The 13,995-nt window shown below is 42.6% G+C and overlaps 1 protein-coding gene across 6 annotated transcripts in view; it reads right to left on the reverse strand.

Annotated features, from left to right (window-relative positions):
- Positions 1-13,995, reverse strand: part of dock4b (dedicator of cytokinesis 4b) — a 104,747-nt gene that overhangs the window by 71,947 nt on the left and 18,805 nt on the right. For all 6 annotated transcript variants that reach the window (XM_062382928.1, XM_062382924.1, XM_062382926.1 and 3 more), the window contains exons 2-3: positions 3,681-3,764; positions 1,021-1,061 (exon numbers count right to left, since the gene is read on the reverse strand). In XM_062382928.1, the coding sequence (XP_062238912.1) occupies positions 1,021-1,061; positions 3,681-3,764 (125 nt within the window). The remainder of the gene's footprint in view (positions 1-1,020; positions 1,062-3,680; positions 3,765-13,995) is intronic.

Consider the following 13,995-nt stretch of genomic DNA (forward strand, 5'->3'; position numbering starts at 1 on the left):
TTTGGTTTCGACCGCTAGCGACTTGAAGTAATTAATATCTTCACATATTAATGTTCTTTGTATTTGTCTGCTCAACCGAGTAGAGGAAACTTCTGTTCCTCTTAGAGGGGGATTATTGTGTCATTCTATTCTTTTCATAAAAATCATGATACAACAATGGTAGAGGAAATGAAATATATAAAGTCTGTTGAGGCCAATTTATGATTTGTGATAATGGGCTAAAGAAAATTGACTTTTTGGCCTATTGCTGTACCAGAGATCAACCATCACTTATTTAGTTATATGTAAATGTGCAGTTTCCGCAATGACATATCAATGAGTAATGGCTGTTATTAGACCATTTCCAATAAAGGCCCTGAACGCCCACGTGTTTCAACTCACTGGGGCTCATGAGGCCTCTGCTCAGGTTGAAACTGTTGTGGGAATTAAATTATGCCAACAACCCCCGCAGAGGCCTCATAATAAGACCCAACCTACGAACAGACCTAATGAACTGTCTAACTGCAGGAGAAGCACAGGTGTTATATGAATGGGTGCAAAGAAACTAACAGGCGGGTGACTCAGGCACAGTCTGTGCACGCCCTCGCAGCTCGGAATAAAAATTATTATCGGGCAAAATAATGCGAAACACGTGCGAGGATGGAACGTGTGTGTGAGGTTTAGATCCAAACTTAACAGATGAAGGGGTGGAAGCTATAAGCACATGCAGCCGATGATACACACATGCTGTGCGTGTTACCAGACTAAAATGTGTGGTGGAAGCGATTGACAAACAAATTTGATAACATTAATAGTTTAGTTGATGAATTGTGTTACTGATGTGTCTGAGGTGATACAAATCATCCAGCTGGTGCAAATAATGATGGACCAGAAAGGAGACGTTTAGTTTGAAATCCTTGTTTCTGTTTTCGGTTTATATAGCATTCATTTAAAAGTAGAGTAAGAGTTGAATTGTTATGTATGACAAAACATGAAAACACACACACACAAACACACACTGCAAAGAGTTGTTTAACTCACCTTGATATTAGGATTCTTCAAGATGAATCCTCGGTACCAGCCTGCAGAGAAAAAAGCAACACTTTAATTTCCAGTACGTCACTATTAATATTGCACCAGAGCCGTCTGATATGGATTTTTCGGGGCCGCTTCTGATATTAGGGACTAAAAATGTTCTGATACTTTTTTCAACGTAAACTATAAAAATAAATACACATCTTTTCTGCATTGTTCACTCTGTAAAATGAAAGCCTTCTTATCGCAGGATAAAGCCTGATATATCGGCCCATTTTTTGTGAGAGAGAGGCATCATGTGTGTTTCTTCTGTGTCAGAGCAGCACTCGAAGATCCGATAAATAGCAACTTGTTTCATCCCCAGCTGTGTATGTAGTTACCACAAGCTAATGCAGCAAAGAATAAAGAGACACACAAAAATCCAGTGCACGCTCTGTAAACCTCAATATGACATGTCCTCTCGGAAGTGAGGAGAAACACAGAAGAAGAAGTGTAAAAGCTGTGGCTTTCATGCGCTCACACAGTCCAATCTTAGCTCAAGCCAAATTTATACGTTTTTGACGCTTCAGCAAATCCCAACCCTGACTGAAAAAATCTAATTAAATTGGAGGACTGGAGCTCACCCTTTTTCCCCAAACATGTGATATAAAGCTCATTTCATTGTTCCAGTCATTGAAAGTCCCACCAGATAACAGCACTGGATGAGTCTAATAAAGGTGAGTTTAGCAAAGCATCTGTGACCTAAGCAGTGTTTTTCTGATTTGTGTCGAGACATGCACAGTTAGAATAGCATCTCGTAATGTGTCTGGGTCTGCGCTGTGGAACGTAAGCTCAGTATTTCCTAGATGACTCAATTTTTCAGTAGCAAAGGTCAAACGCTGTCGTAGCTGTCTGCAAGGTTTTTATATGGGTCAAGGAGGGAACACATCTGCAGTAGATCAGTAGGTTGTAAATACTGATCAATGTTTAAATGAGTTATTCTCATATACACTACAGCAGAGTTTTTCCTACAAGATAGACAATATTCCTGGGACCTTCTCATGTACAGTGGGTCCCTTGGAAGGACTTTGACGTGCCTTTTTTGACACTACTACTTCGTCATGTGAAAGAACAACATGAGATAAATGTCTTGGAAAGATACCAGACATGTTTCAAGAATATATCAGGGTAATTTCAGTGGATGAAACTTGTCATGGACCCCCAATCACTGCTGTTACGTGACATGTGTGTGATGCTGATCTTAAATCAATATTGTTTTTCACAGAAACCAGTAAACAACCTCTTACACTAGTCTGAATGAAAGTCTGCGGTACGATACTTTCCCTACACTTACTACAAGATAATCTCTACTTTGGAAGGCGTGGGAAATCTCAGTTCTAGTCAAACACTGTTAACGTGTGGACGAGAGAATCACACAAAAACTCATGTGAGGAACAGGGTGTCAATATATTGTCACACGAAGAACATGTGACCTACATGTTTCAATTGTACTAAAACATTCTGTAATATGTTCTATACTGTTCTAAACAACAAAATCAACTTAGAGCTCAATGACAGGTCAGGTCAAGAATGAACAACTGAGGTGTGTTTACAGACAGGAGCGACATGTGAAAGTCACCTTCACTCAGAATGCTCGTGTGTTTTTGACGTGTCAACAGTGTCAACACGGGGTAAAGTCATTAGTCTGTCTCCTGTGTTGTCAGCCGCCCATCTCTCAGTGCTCTCACTGCTTCTAGTGCTTCTGCGGCTGGTGCTGGCAGGATTCACATTTTGTTCCCCCCCTTCTAGGCCAAGCATTCCACTGGCTGTGCTATTGTCTACTTCCCCTTTTACCGCAATATCACATCCCTCAAGCTGGCAGGCTGCACGACTGACTGACTTACTGCCTGATGCTCTCAGTGCGAGCGTGGGCTTCTGCCTCGGAACAGGATGTGAGACGGAGTGTGTCAAAAGCTCCGAAAGAGAGAGGTGTGTGTGTGTGTGTGTGTGTGTGTGTGTGTGTGTGTCAAAGGTCAAGGACGAAACAATTTTGAGTCTCTAATGCATTATGATCCCCACTCTTTCCCTTTCCAAAAATGTTTTATCCTCAAATTTCCGTCGTTACCTTTACTCTCGGGTATAGAAGGAGAAAGAAAACTTTAACATACATGGGGAGAAACAGTGAAGGAAAGTGAGAAAGCATGTGTCGGAGAAAAACAGACACTGTGTGGGCCGGAAGGCGGGAAACGCAGCCAGCGCCGTGGTGCAGGAAATGGTTAGAAAGGTGAGTTTCAACAGGCACGGTGCTGCTCACTTTGTGTGCACGCTCCACCACGACGCGCCTCAGTAACAAATGTGAGAAGTGTGTTATGTTATCTCAGTGGAACCCCACCAGGTGAAGACACAGTACTTGCACTCATGGTTGCATGCTTAAATCTGTTGATCAATGCATGTGTGTAATGAGTGTGAACATGTAACCGTGCAAAGTGTGTGTGCATGCCTGTATCTATTATGTGTGAAAGCTTTCACAGGAAAAGTGTGTCAGTGCCCCCTCACTTCTCTCCTCACTTGAAAGCAGTTACTTTTATATTATATACAATTCTATTACGTTTCATTTTGTTTCCTCACATAAAGCAGCTAATTGTAGGGCAACATACAAATACTAAGTGTGCACATGTGCAACGTACCTTCACATTTTTCCAGGATCTGCACTGTGTCTCCAATCTCCAGTGGGAGGCCATGCTGGACAGTCCCCCGGAAACTGGCCAGCACTGCAACGAGAAGAGGCACACATACACCCACGTGAGTTTTTGTTTTTTTTTTGTAAAAATGTTCGAGCTCCGTTATGTAGCGTCAGCAAAAGGTCCTAAGCCAGAATCAAAGATTAAAAAAACAAAATGCTAGAGGAAAAATAACTTTGAGAGAGGAGGTGCAGTCGATATTCTGTGTAGGTGAAGTAAAATGAAAGCTTAAAAAACCCAGCACTTCTGCAGAAGCTCAGAACTGCAGTGATACACAAAAGTTGCATGAATACATTCAGACTAACATGGAATAAACGATGTCGACCTTCTATTTAAAGAGTATTTTAAGTAAAAAACATAAACCTTCTGAAGGGTTGTGAGGAGAGACACAATGATTCTAACGTTTAAGTTTTGCAGAGATGTAGCACAAGTCCTTCCATCCTGAGCACAAACACATGGGTGAAACACGTGGAGGGAACATCATGCATTCGAGTCATCCTCAGCCAACCCAGGGAATCCAGGGTTTAGGATGCTTGACCAATACCAGTGACTAAAAGATATCTTGACACGGAAATACAAGGCTTTTGAAAAACTGGACCAAAATATAGTTAAAAGCTGGAATGCTGCAAACTGGAATGTACAGCTGACTCATTATAATGTTATTTTTTAGATTGAAGATTGCATACTGTAAAGATACAGTACATGGATTTCTGGAGAAAAGAAACGAGAACCATTTATTTCTTTCCAAAAAGTTGCTCAATATGCATGAACTTGGGTTCCATACATTTCTCATGTGACCAAAGCAGCACGCCAAGTAATGTGTGACCCCAAAGTTGTCAGCCGAGATTTAAGATTTTACTGTTCTGAATGTTGAATAATAAATAAAACCTGAACAAAAAAGGAGAAGAAGTAAAGAAGCAGGGGCAGTGATGCTCAGGTTCCATTAGCATTGAGTGGTGCATTGAGCTGTGAGGATGTAATAGTCATGAGCAGAGAGTGTCAGCTGACAACTCTTCATGTAGCACTGACACACACACACACACACACACACAAGATGAGTTAACCCACACACTTAAACCTACATGTACACACCGATATGTCAACCGCTGACCTCCGATGGCCGTTTACACAAACACACACGCTGTAGAAATGTCTACACAAGCTCTTACACAGGACTCACACAAGTGGTCTATTTAAAAGAGCAATGTATGCGAGCACACATGGACCCACAGAGACATGCATTCACACACACACACACACACACACACACACACACACACACACACACACACACACACACACACACACACACACACACACACACACACACACACACACACACACACACACACACACACACACACACACACACACACACACACACACACACACACACACACACACACACACACACACACAGAGAGAGAGGGAAAAGACAGCTTCACTCGGATTTGGACAGGAAACATAAATATAACAAGAGTCCCTGTCATGCAGAACTGAGAGGGATCCTGTCACAGCCGGATTGTGCAGAGAGTATTTCATCTCCTCTGCCTGCAGGGATTGTCCGGTGTACCTGAATGCACCGCCCAAACAGCAATGAGGAAATTACCCCCTCGCTGGAAAGGGATTTCATTTAATCCAAAACAGTTTAAGGACAGTGAGATGCAGCCAGAGACCAGGAGTGCAGAGACTGTGCACACTGACGTTAGGTTTCCTGGACTGGAGAGCACATAAAGATGCTGCATTTGAAGACACACCGGTCTAAACTATTCAATGAATCCAAAACAATAAGTTGAGTTGGCTTCCTTGGGGACATGGCTCCAGAGCTTTTAATTTGAAAATCCATGCTATTGTAGCAGAAACATTTACTCAATATTCCTGGTTTCAAACAACAACAAAACATTTGACCAATTGTGTTGGGGACTTTCTTAAAATTGCTGCTCCTACTTTACAATTTTGCTTTTCAGCTGAATTAACCATCCACCCACTCTCTCTCATGTTAACATTGGGTCTGCCGATGAAATAAAACGGCAGCTCGACCCCTCTGTGCTGACTGTTACTCGTGTGTGTGTGTGTCTGTGTGTGTGTCTGCGTTAGTCTGCGTCCTTTTGCATTTTATGTTGAAGCTTCGCCCAACTCCTTGTTATCCCTCATCCTGCAGAAACACTATCTCTACAAGGGGATTTGTCACAAGTGTCACATCTGACTTTGTAATTCATTCAAAGAGCAACCGCTTGCACACACACACACACTTTGTGAAACACAAAACTTGGCCACTTTCTGTATTTCATTCAAAGCCCAATCACTCACTCACACACACACAGCCCCAATCACAGCAAACACACTTACACTCACTGTGTGCCCAATGCATGAATTATCCAAGTGACTTTCCCAGCTGCGGTGAACTGAATTATTCAGTCGCGAGTCGCCTTTCTTTCTTTTCTTTTTCATGCTGCTGTGAAATGGAAGCTTCCCGCCTGTCGAATCCACAAGCCAGCTGCTGTCTGTTGGTCTGCCCCTAACTGCCTGTCATCCGTCTGTCTCGGACTCTCCTGTCTGTCAACATGCTCGGATTGGCCGACAGCCAGACGATGAAGCGCAGAAGGTGACGGGAGAGGTGTTCACTCTTGAGGGAATTGATTTGTTGTTGTTTTCCCCCATTTGCCATGATTGCAGTGTGGAAAAGACGTCATTTGTGGCTGTTCGATCACACAGTTGACGCAAAGTACAAAATCCTATATCCTATCCCAAACGTGGCAAGTTTCAGTGGTTGCAAAGAACACCCAGCACATTTTTTGATTTGCCAATAAAACTCACTGCTTGAGCCTTTCATGGACATATTGGTATCTGTGTTAATGTTTGCAGTTGCACCTGTGTGCTGATATTAAAAGACGATGGAAAAAACGAAATGTGATTTATCACCGATACCACATCTTTAAAGACTTTTATTTTAATACAGATATGGGCTCAGGGTCAAATTGAACTCCACGCTGCTTTGCATCAAGACGCTGATGTTTTCTTTGCCACCTTGCTCGCACAGCTTGCAGAGAGTCAGCCATTTCTACATCCGAGCATGTGTCACCTGTTCTGTTTACCTTTTTTCAGAGCAGTGAAGAAGAAGTGATTTCTGGTAGCGCAACATAAGCCAGAGCAAGCAAACATGTCAGCAACTGGAAAGTCTAAAAAGTAAAATGGCGACATGTAACATATAAAAGACTTTGGTTTGAGGGGTGGCACCAGTGTTGCCAATTACAGTACAACAATGAAAAATAATTGTTTTAAATGCACAGAGTCTAGGTACTGGAACCAGTATCGGGGGATCGGAACATTTCTAAAAAAAGCAATGGCCCGCAAAGACCCATATTGATTGAGCTCTAGATGCTACTGGTGCATGAATATCCTTTTGCAATGACTGAACGATGCAGACCTGATAAAACTTGGATCAAATTAACACACACACACATCCCCGTCTATTGAATGTGTTAGGCCCAGTTTCCACATGACCAGCATTTTAACCACCAAATGGAAAAACTCATATCGTTTTAGAGACACAAAAATCCCCACAGTCTGATTCTAAGCGACACCAGCCCACTGGGTCATGGCGAGGACGCTGCTATTCTTAACCAGACCATCATCCCTCAAATAGACTTTACAGAAAAGGCGGTAGCCCGGAAGAGCAATGTACACACGGCTAAATGGACAGAAGCACACTGACTAGGAGCGAGAGAGGCCGTGTAAGAACAATCCATGCTGTCAATTTCCTCGAGAGAAAACGAGGGATGAGGGAATAGAGACTGACAGAAGCATCAACAGAGGAGAAGAGAGCAGATACACAAGCTAAAATAATGCTCAAGAGGGTTTCTGGCGGAGCGTCAGTGGTTTGACACTGATGCGTTGTGTCACAGGGGCTTCACGGGGCAGCAGACATATCCATCACTCCACTTGAGAAGGCCACCAAGAGATGATGGTGCAGAGGTCACAGTTGGCACAAAACAAGGACAAGCACTTGAAACAGTGAGGTCAAATCACAATCTTAGTCACAACTTATTTATTGAGGCAGAATACAAAATACTTCAATCAGAAAAATATGAAACATATACATCGTTTGTTGAAAAATGTTGTTTTCCCTGAAGTATCCTGCTCACATTCATAAATCTCAGTTCCCGCTAAGTCTTCATTTTTTTTCTTCAATATCCAGAACCGTTCCCAAAGAAAACTGTGGAAATGTCTGGATTCTGGATCTAAGCAACTTATCCGAATCCACACCCAAATTGCATCGCATCCTTTCACCAAGTTTCATGGAATGAAATACAAAGCAGCCAACAAACAAATGGACAGAGGTGGAACATAACCTTCTTGGCTGGAGGGGATTATTGAAAGTAGTGATAGCATCATCTATAATGAAAACAATAACTTGTTGCAGCCATAACCAAGATATCGAATCAAACTGCGCTGAGAGCAAACAGTCTATTTATCAACTGACAGCAACTGTGTCCAGACGGGGACTTGAGGTCAGAGGTTGCATTTCGATCTCTGTGATGCACTCTCCCCTCGCTCTAATCCATTAGTGCTCGATTCGGCGTTTGCTGGTTTGCGAGCGCATACCGCCGAACCAGTGGACATCCCTTGAAAGCCCACTGGCTTGGATTAGGCTTACATGTGTTTCAGGGCTGCCACTTGAAGTCATGGCCTGTCAGCCCGCGTTGCGTTTGGTTTCCTCGTCGCTCCGTCTAAGCTTCTTACGAGGGCAAACACTGCCACGAGCTCTGGGTACAGAGAACGCCGAGCCTCCTCCTTCAAGAACACACTGCGCTCCTTTGAAACAGAAACGGATGAGTGAGGCAGGTGAGGCCTGCGATCACAGCTCAACGTTATGTTGCTGCTAAAATCAAATTTATCGAGACCTCGCCTTTAAACTAAGAGAGAATAAGCATGAAACAACTGATTTCTATCTCAAAGCTCTAAAAAAAATTGCCTTTTTCACCGAATCGAATTGCGCTCAAGGCACTCAGTGTGCTTTCTAACCTCATTAGCCTGACCCTTTCTTCTCCCCAAATGATCTGACAATGATTCACGTGTGTAATCCACTCCCACATGTTAATTATACAGCATTTATATCATTAATATGCAAATCTGACAACACGGCAACTGGTGGCGCTTCATTGGCCTCCACCGCTGCCAAATGTAAGGATCATGAATATTTCATTGGTGTGTGGGAATATATGTGTGAGTGTTACCAAACGCGCACAGTCACACATGTAAATGCACATTACTGTGAATGCTTAGATTCAGAGGGGGAAAAAAGATGGATGGGTTGATTCTGAGGAAGGCAAGAGAAGTGATAAACGGGGGGGGGGGGGGAGTAAAAATCTGTTTTTATCCTGTTTCTTTCTCTCTCACACACAGACGCTCTTCACTCCCTCACGCAGAACATTCTGCATCACACTGTCCAGAAGCATTACAGTCTGTTGCCAAACCCAAAACTGCCTTTTATTCCAGCAATGTGACTGAAACATTCCTGCTGAGACCAAAGCCAGCTCAGCTATGATTTCTCTTCGCCAACTTTATGGACACTGTTTTCCTAATCAATGGCTTCAGGCATTTTTATTTCTATGTGGTAAAGAAAAAAGAAAATAAGCTAAAATTCCTCCACGTCATGCCTTAATACTGTATGTGGCCCACCACCTTGTAAATTTCAGCCAGCGAGAGGGTGAGTGTGGTTGGCATCACACAAGGACACACTCGCGGATCTTGTACAGTGAGAAAACCCAAACCACAAAGACGTGTTTATGCATATATATGGAGCGCACACATGCAGGAGTGTGACGGAGCAGAGGAAGTGTCTGACAGCTGTAGTGTCGCTAACAGACATCAAGTCAGCGTGTGTGCATCAGCGAAAAGGGGATTTTTCCGGTTGAGCTTGGAGAAAAGGCATTTGAAAGCAGGGATCGCGACAGGAAGACGAGAACATGGAGGTATCTGAAGTAATAGCGGTGCTGAAAGGGCCTTGTACAGGAATCAACTTGGCAGAAACAGACGACAACACAGGCGTGTGGATGTAAAGGTCTGATAGGCAGCGCAGACAAAAGCCAGGCTGGTGGAATCACCCAGGAGGAACAGCTTTCATTTAGTTTCCTCCATCTCCGTCGGCCGCCCTCCAGGTTCCCCTCGCCGTCTTTGTATGTGCAGAGATGAACCATCAGAAAACCGCTCACCAGCAACAATAACCCCTCGTTTGAATCATCCCGCCGGAGCAGATCCTTTCAGAGCAGAGTCGGTTGAAGAAAGTTATTATGGTTTCTTTTTTTTAATAGCTGCCTGACAAAAAGTGCAATAACACAGCGTCAGACACTGAACGTGGATCCTCTGCCTAACTATCAGACTGGTGAAAGAGCTCTGAAGCAAACACAAACTGTGCAGGTGAGATGCACAGCCACTTATTAAAAAGAGAACGTGTCTATAAACTGCTATGAACTCCTGCCGCTTTCAGCTCTGCATCTCCACCAACACGATGATCACTGTGGAGACTGCTGCTGTAAACACATCCACTCACGCAGATACACACTGAGTTTCTCAATTTAACATAGAAATGAAGAAAAAGCTGCTTTTTGATCCATTAGCTTTTTCATTTGAATGTTTGCTCAGGGTATAAATTTGATACACTTAAGACCACCTGAAAAGTAAGAACCAATTTGTAATGAAAATACGCACGAAAAGTGAAAATATATACACATTTATGTTTGTTAGAATCCACTACCTTCATCCCTATTATCCCAAGTTTGATGACACGGTGAAGCAGCTTGGGATCCTGGGAGGTCACCAAAATTGCAGAAGAAAATCTACCTGACACTCAGGCGCAAATCATGTTCAAAGATGAGATAACATAAAAGATGTATTCACATTACGCAACATACAGGAATGATAATTAAAAAATCTAAATATAGGTATGTATATATATATATATCTTCCTCTTTTTAAGGGTAGAGAAATTTTTTGCTGGGAATTTTTGAAGTGACAGGCCTAAAATAGACCCATCCAATCTGAATCTAAGACATTTTAATACTTTTTAAGAACCAACAGGAACCTGGTTACAAGAATTGGTTAGCTTTTTGCCCTAGTCATAAAATACAGGTACACAGACCTATAGTCTGTCCTACTGGCCTGAGCAGGAGAAATCATAAATGATCAAGATTAAATCAAAATATAGGTCAGTGCGATAAAACTTCACTTCATTCGCAGACATTAATCTGACTGTGTGTGCCACGTGCACGTAGTTTCAAAGCTAGCTAAGTTGCGGCATTAGATAGCCCACTGCTGCCGAAGTACAGATGTGATAATTATATTAATCCTCTTGGGAGGTTTAACCTCAACTATATAAATGTGTCAGATTTCACCTCTTGTGTAAAATTGTAATATTTCTGTCCTTGAATCTATGATATCTAAATAGTTAAGCAGTGAACCGGCAGAAAAACGCTTTTTATAAATGTTATGCCTGTTAATAGACCCTCAATAGTTGCTCTATGGCTATGTGTTAGTTATGATGATGGAAATGAAAAATTTGTTTTGTTACATAAGTAAAATATTGAGTGCTGAGGTTGCACCTGTAGTGGGTTGGGGTATAAATAACAGTTACATTGTCCTATATTTTAGGACAATGTACCTCCACATCCTCCCACTATCCAGAAATGAAGCGAATATATCCTGGAGACAAACGCTGACATCTTGCTTATTTGGAGCCAGAGTCTTTGCAGTAGCAATGAGGGGATGGAAGAGTAGCAGCTAGGTCCCACTGATATATACAGGCTCGATAAGTCTCTGCTGTCAATCATGAAGTTTCACCCCGATATTATAGCATCAAGTTACTAAATAAAACCAAGCTTACCAGAAAAATAAAGACAAACATCACAGTGATAGGAACTACATGAAAGGACAGAAAGCAGCTTTGAAAAAAAAAAAGCATTCAGCATTTACTTTATTTTGCTCCGTATCCCATCTACTAACATGGAGGAGGCCGGATTTAATTATATATTCTGCAATCAGCCACCAGGGGGCGCTTACAATGCTTTGGCTTCCCTTTTGAAGAGCTATAATGCTGTCCATCCACATATCCAGTCTGTGTTCAGAACAATGGAAACGATCGGGCAATAAAATTATAGAAATAATCGCAATTAAAATTTTTAAAACCAGTGCATGTTGATGTATTGCTTATGCATCATCCAAACACAATGAGGAAGTGTAACACATCATTGGTTGTAATCGTGCACCTCAGATTTGTTTACGATTTTCTGATAATATTTCAATCTTGATAATGGTTTCAGCCACATCGCCCAGTCCTACCAGCTTGTGGTTTCTTGAGGTTTCTGAGGTTTCTGTTAAAAACCAAGACCTCAGACCGACAAAAGCAGCCAACATCTCACTCTGATAATCTGAACACTGAAGACGTTGAGCTGCATTGTGTTGAATTTCCAGCAGCAGTTGAACTCACACTGGTGCCTTCCCATCCTCCCACCCTGCAGAGAGGAACACAGAGAGGGGAGGAAGAGTGGCGAAAATATACCCAGCAAGAGGAGGGAAAGGACCGGTGTGGTTGAGGCCGGAGATAAAGCTGCAAGAAACATATTTAAGGAGGGAAAGAGATACTTGTAGAAAGTGAACGATAGAGGCCGAACAGGAGATAAGTGGAGAGTAGGATGCAGCTTCCACTAACAAAACGTAAGAAAGATAGAAGATCTTTTCTTCTTTCAGGTGCAACGGTTAAGGCGGGAGTGTCAAGTGAAACCCAACGCATCGATCGGCCTCTCGTTCTGACTCAGCCACAACCTCTCTCCACATCCTCTCTATTCTCACTCGACCATCAGTGAACCCCGCTCTCTTTCAGAGAAGGGGAGGTGTGACTCACATCAATCTTTACTTGAGCCTCTCGTGAATCAAATTACAGACTATGCACTTCTGCTGCAGTAACAAACACACACACAAGCACACAAACATTCTCAATCCATGTTGCGCGTGTTGGTTCCAGCTACAGCATTAAACAGTGTCTGAATTCACACTTCACTGACAGGACATCAGTGCAAAAGATCCTCACCCACCACCAATACAAAATAAAAAAAGAAAAATAAATAAAAAAACACGCAATAACTTCATTGCTTCGGGCTACAGCTGCCCTCACAGCGGTCAGGTCCACATTGACGATGATGAAACCATGATGAAAACATGATGAAACTAAATCCACCAAAAAAAAAAAAGCATCTGTGGTTTTATCTTGAGGAGCTGGTCGACCAAAAAATACAAAATTGAAGGTGTAGCATTTACATGAAAAAGGGTAAAGTGAGGGAAAACGCTTCTTCAAAGTGAAATCAAGTGGATTCCCTAAGAAGAGCAGGCACAACTGGGATAATGGCTTCCTTTATTTGTGTTTAGGTGTCTGTCAAGAGACTTAGAAATTGGAGAGAGCTGCAGTGTCGCCCGCAACCAGCCCCGAGCTTGTGTACTGTACAGACAAAATGTGATTTGTGCTGAGTGGGGAGCAAAGGGAAGGAAAAGACCGAAAGAGACAGAGAGCATGAAGGTGAAGGACAGATAAGGACGGCGGAACAGAGAGAGTGTGTGTGGGGGGGGGGGGGAAGCAGCAGAAAGAGACGACAGAAACGAGGAGAGACAGAAAGAGTGAGCGAGGGAGAGAGAGAGCGAGAGAGAGAATCAAAGCGATAAGTAGATGTCGGCTCTTCCTTATCTCGCTCCACTTCACTTTGTTTGCCGCTGTGCTGAGTGTCGGCTCCCTGTCGGCTCGCACACAGGTACAGGCCGACAGCAGCAGGTAAATATGTGATAACAATAAGATATGAAGTGAAGAACTTGCTTAAAGATGTAAAGGTGAAGGGTTGAGGTTTTTTTTAAAAACAAATATAGTAGTACTGCACCGACAATGCATTTTCCACCAATCAAGCACTTCACACGTCCCCACATGTCAGTTTCAACCTTGCTGTGATATCAATGTGTAAAAAGCCACTGATTGCAGTTTTCCTGCAGGCATCGACAACATGTACACAAAGAAAACAAAATAGTTTACCACTTATTTTCATCTTTACAAACAGACAGACGGCCCTACGCACAAGCCATGTCAAAGAATGACATAGTGGCAAAGCTCCCACTTGTGAGTTACATATTTGAGTTATGGATTTGATAATTTTATCCATCTGTATGCAGGAAGGAAGCAATAAATAAGTAAGACACTTCTATTCCCTCTGAAGTCGACATCTTG

Source organism: Platichthys flesus, chromosome 23 (assembly GCF_949316205.1).
Source record: "Platichthys flesus chromosome 23, fPlaFle2.1, whole genome shotgun sequence".
Taxonomy (NCBI): Eukaryota; Metazoa; Chordata; class Actinopteri; order Pleuronectiformes; family Pleuronectidae; genus Platichthys; species Platichthys flesus.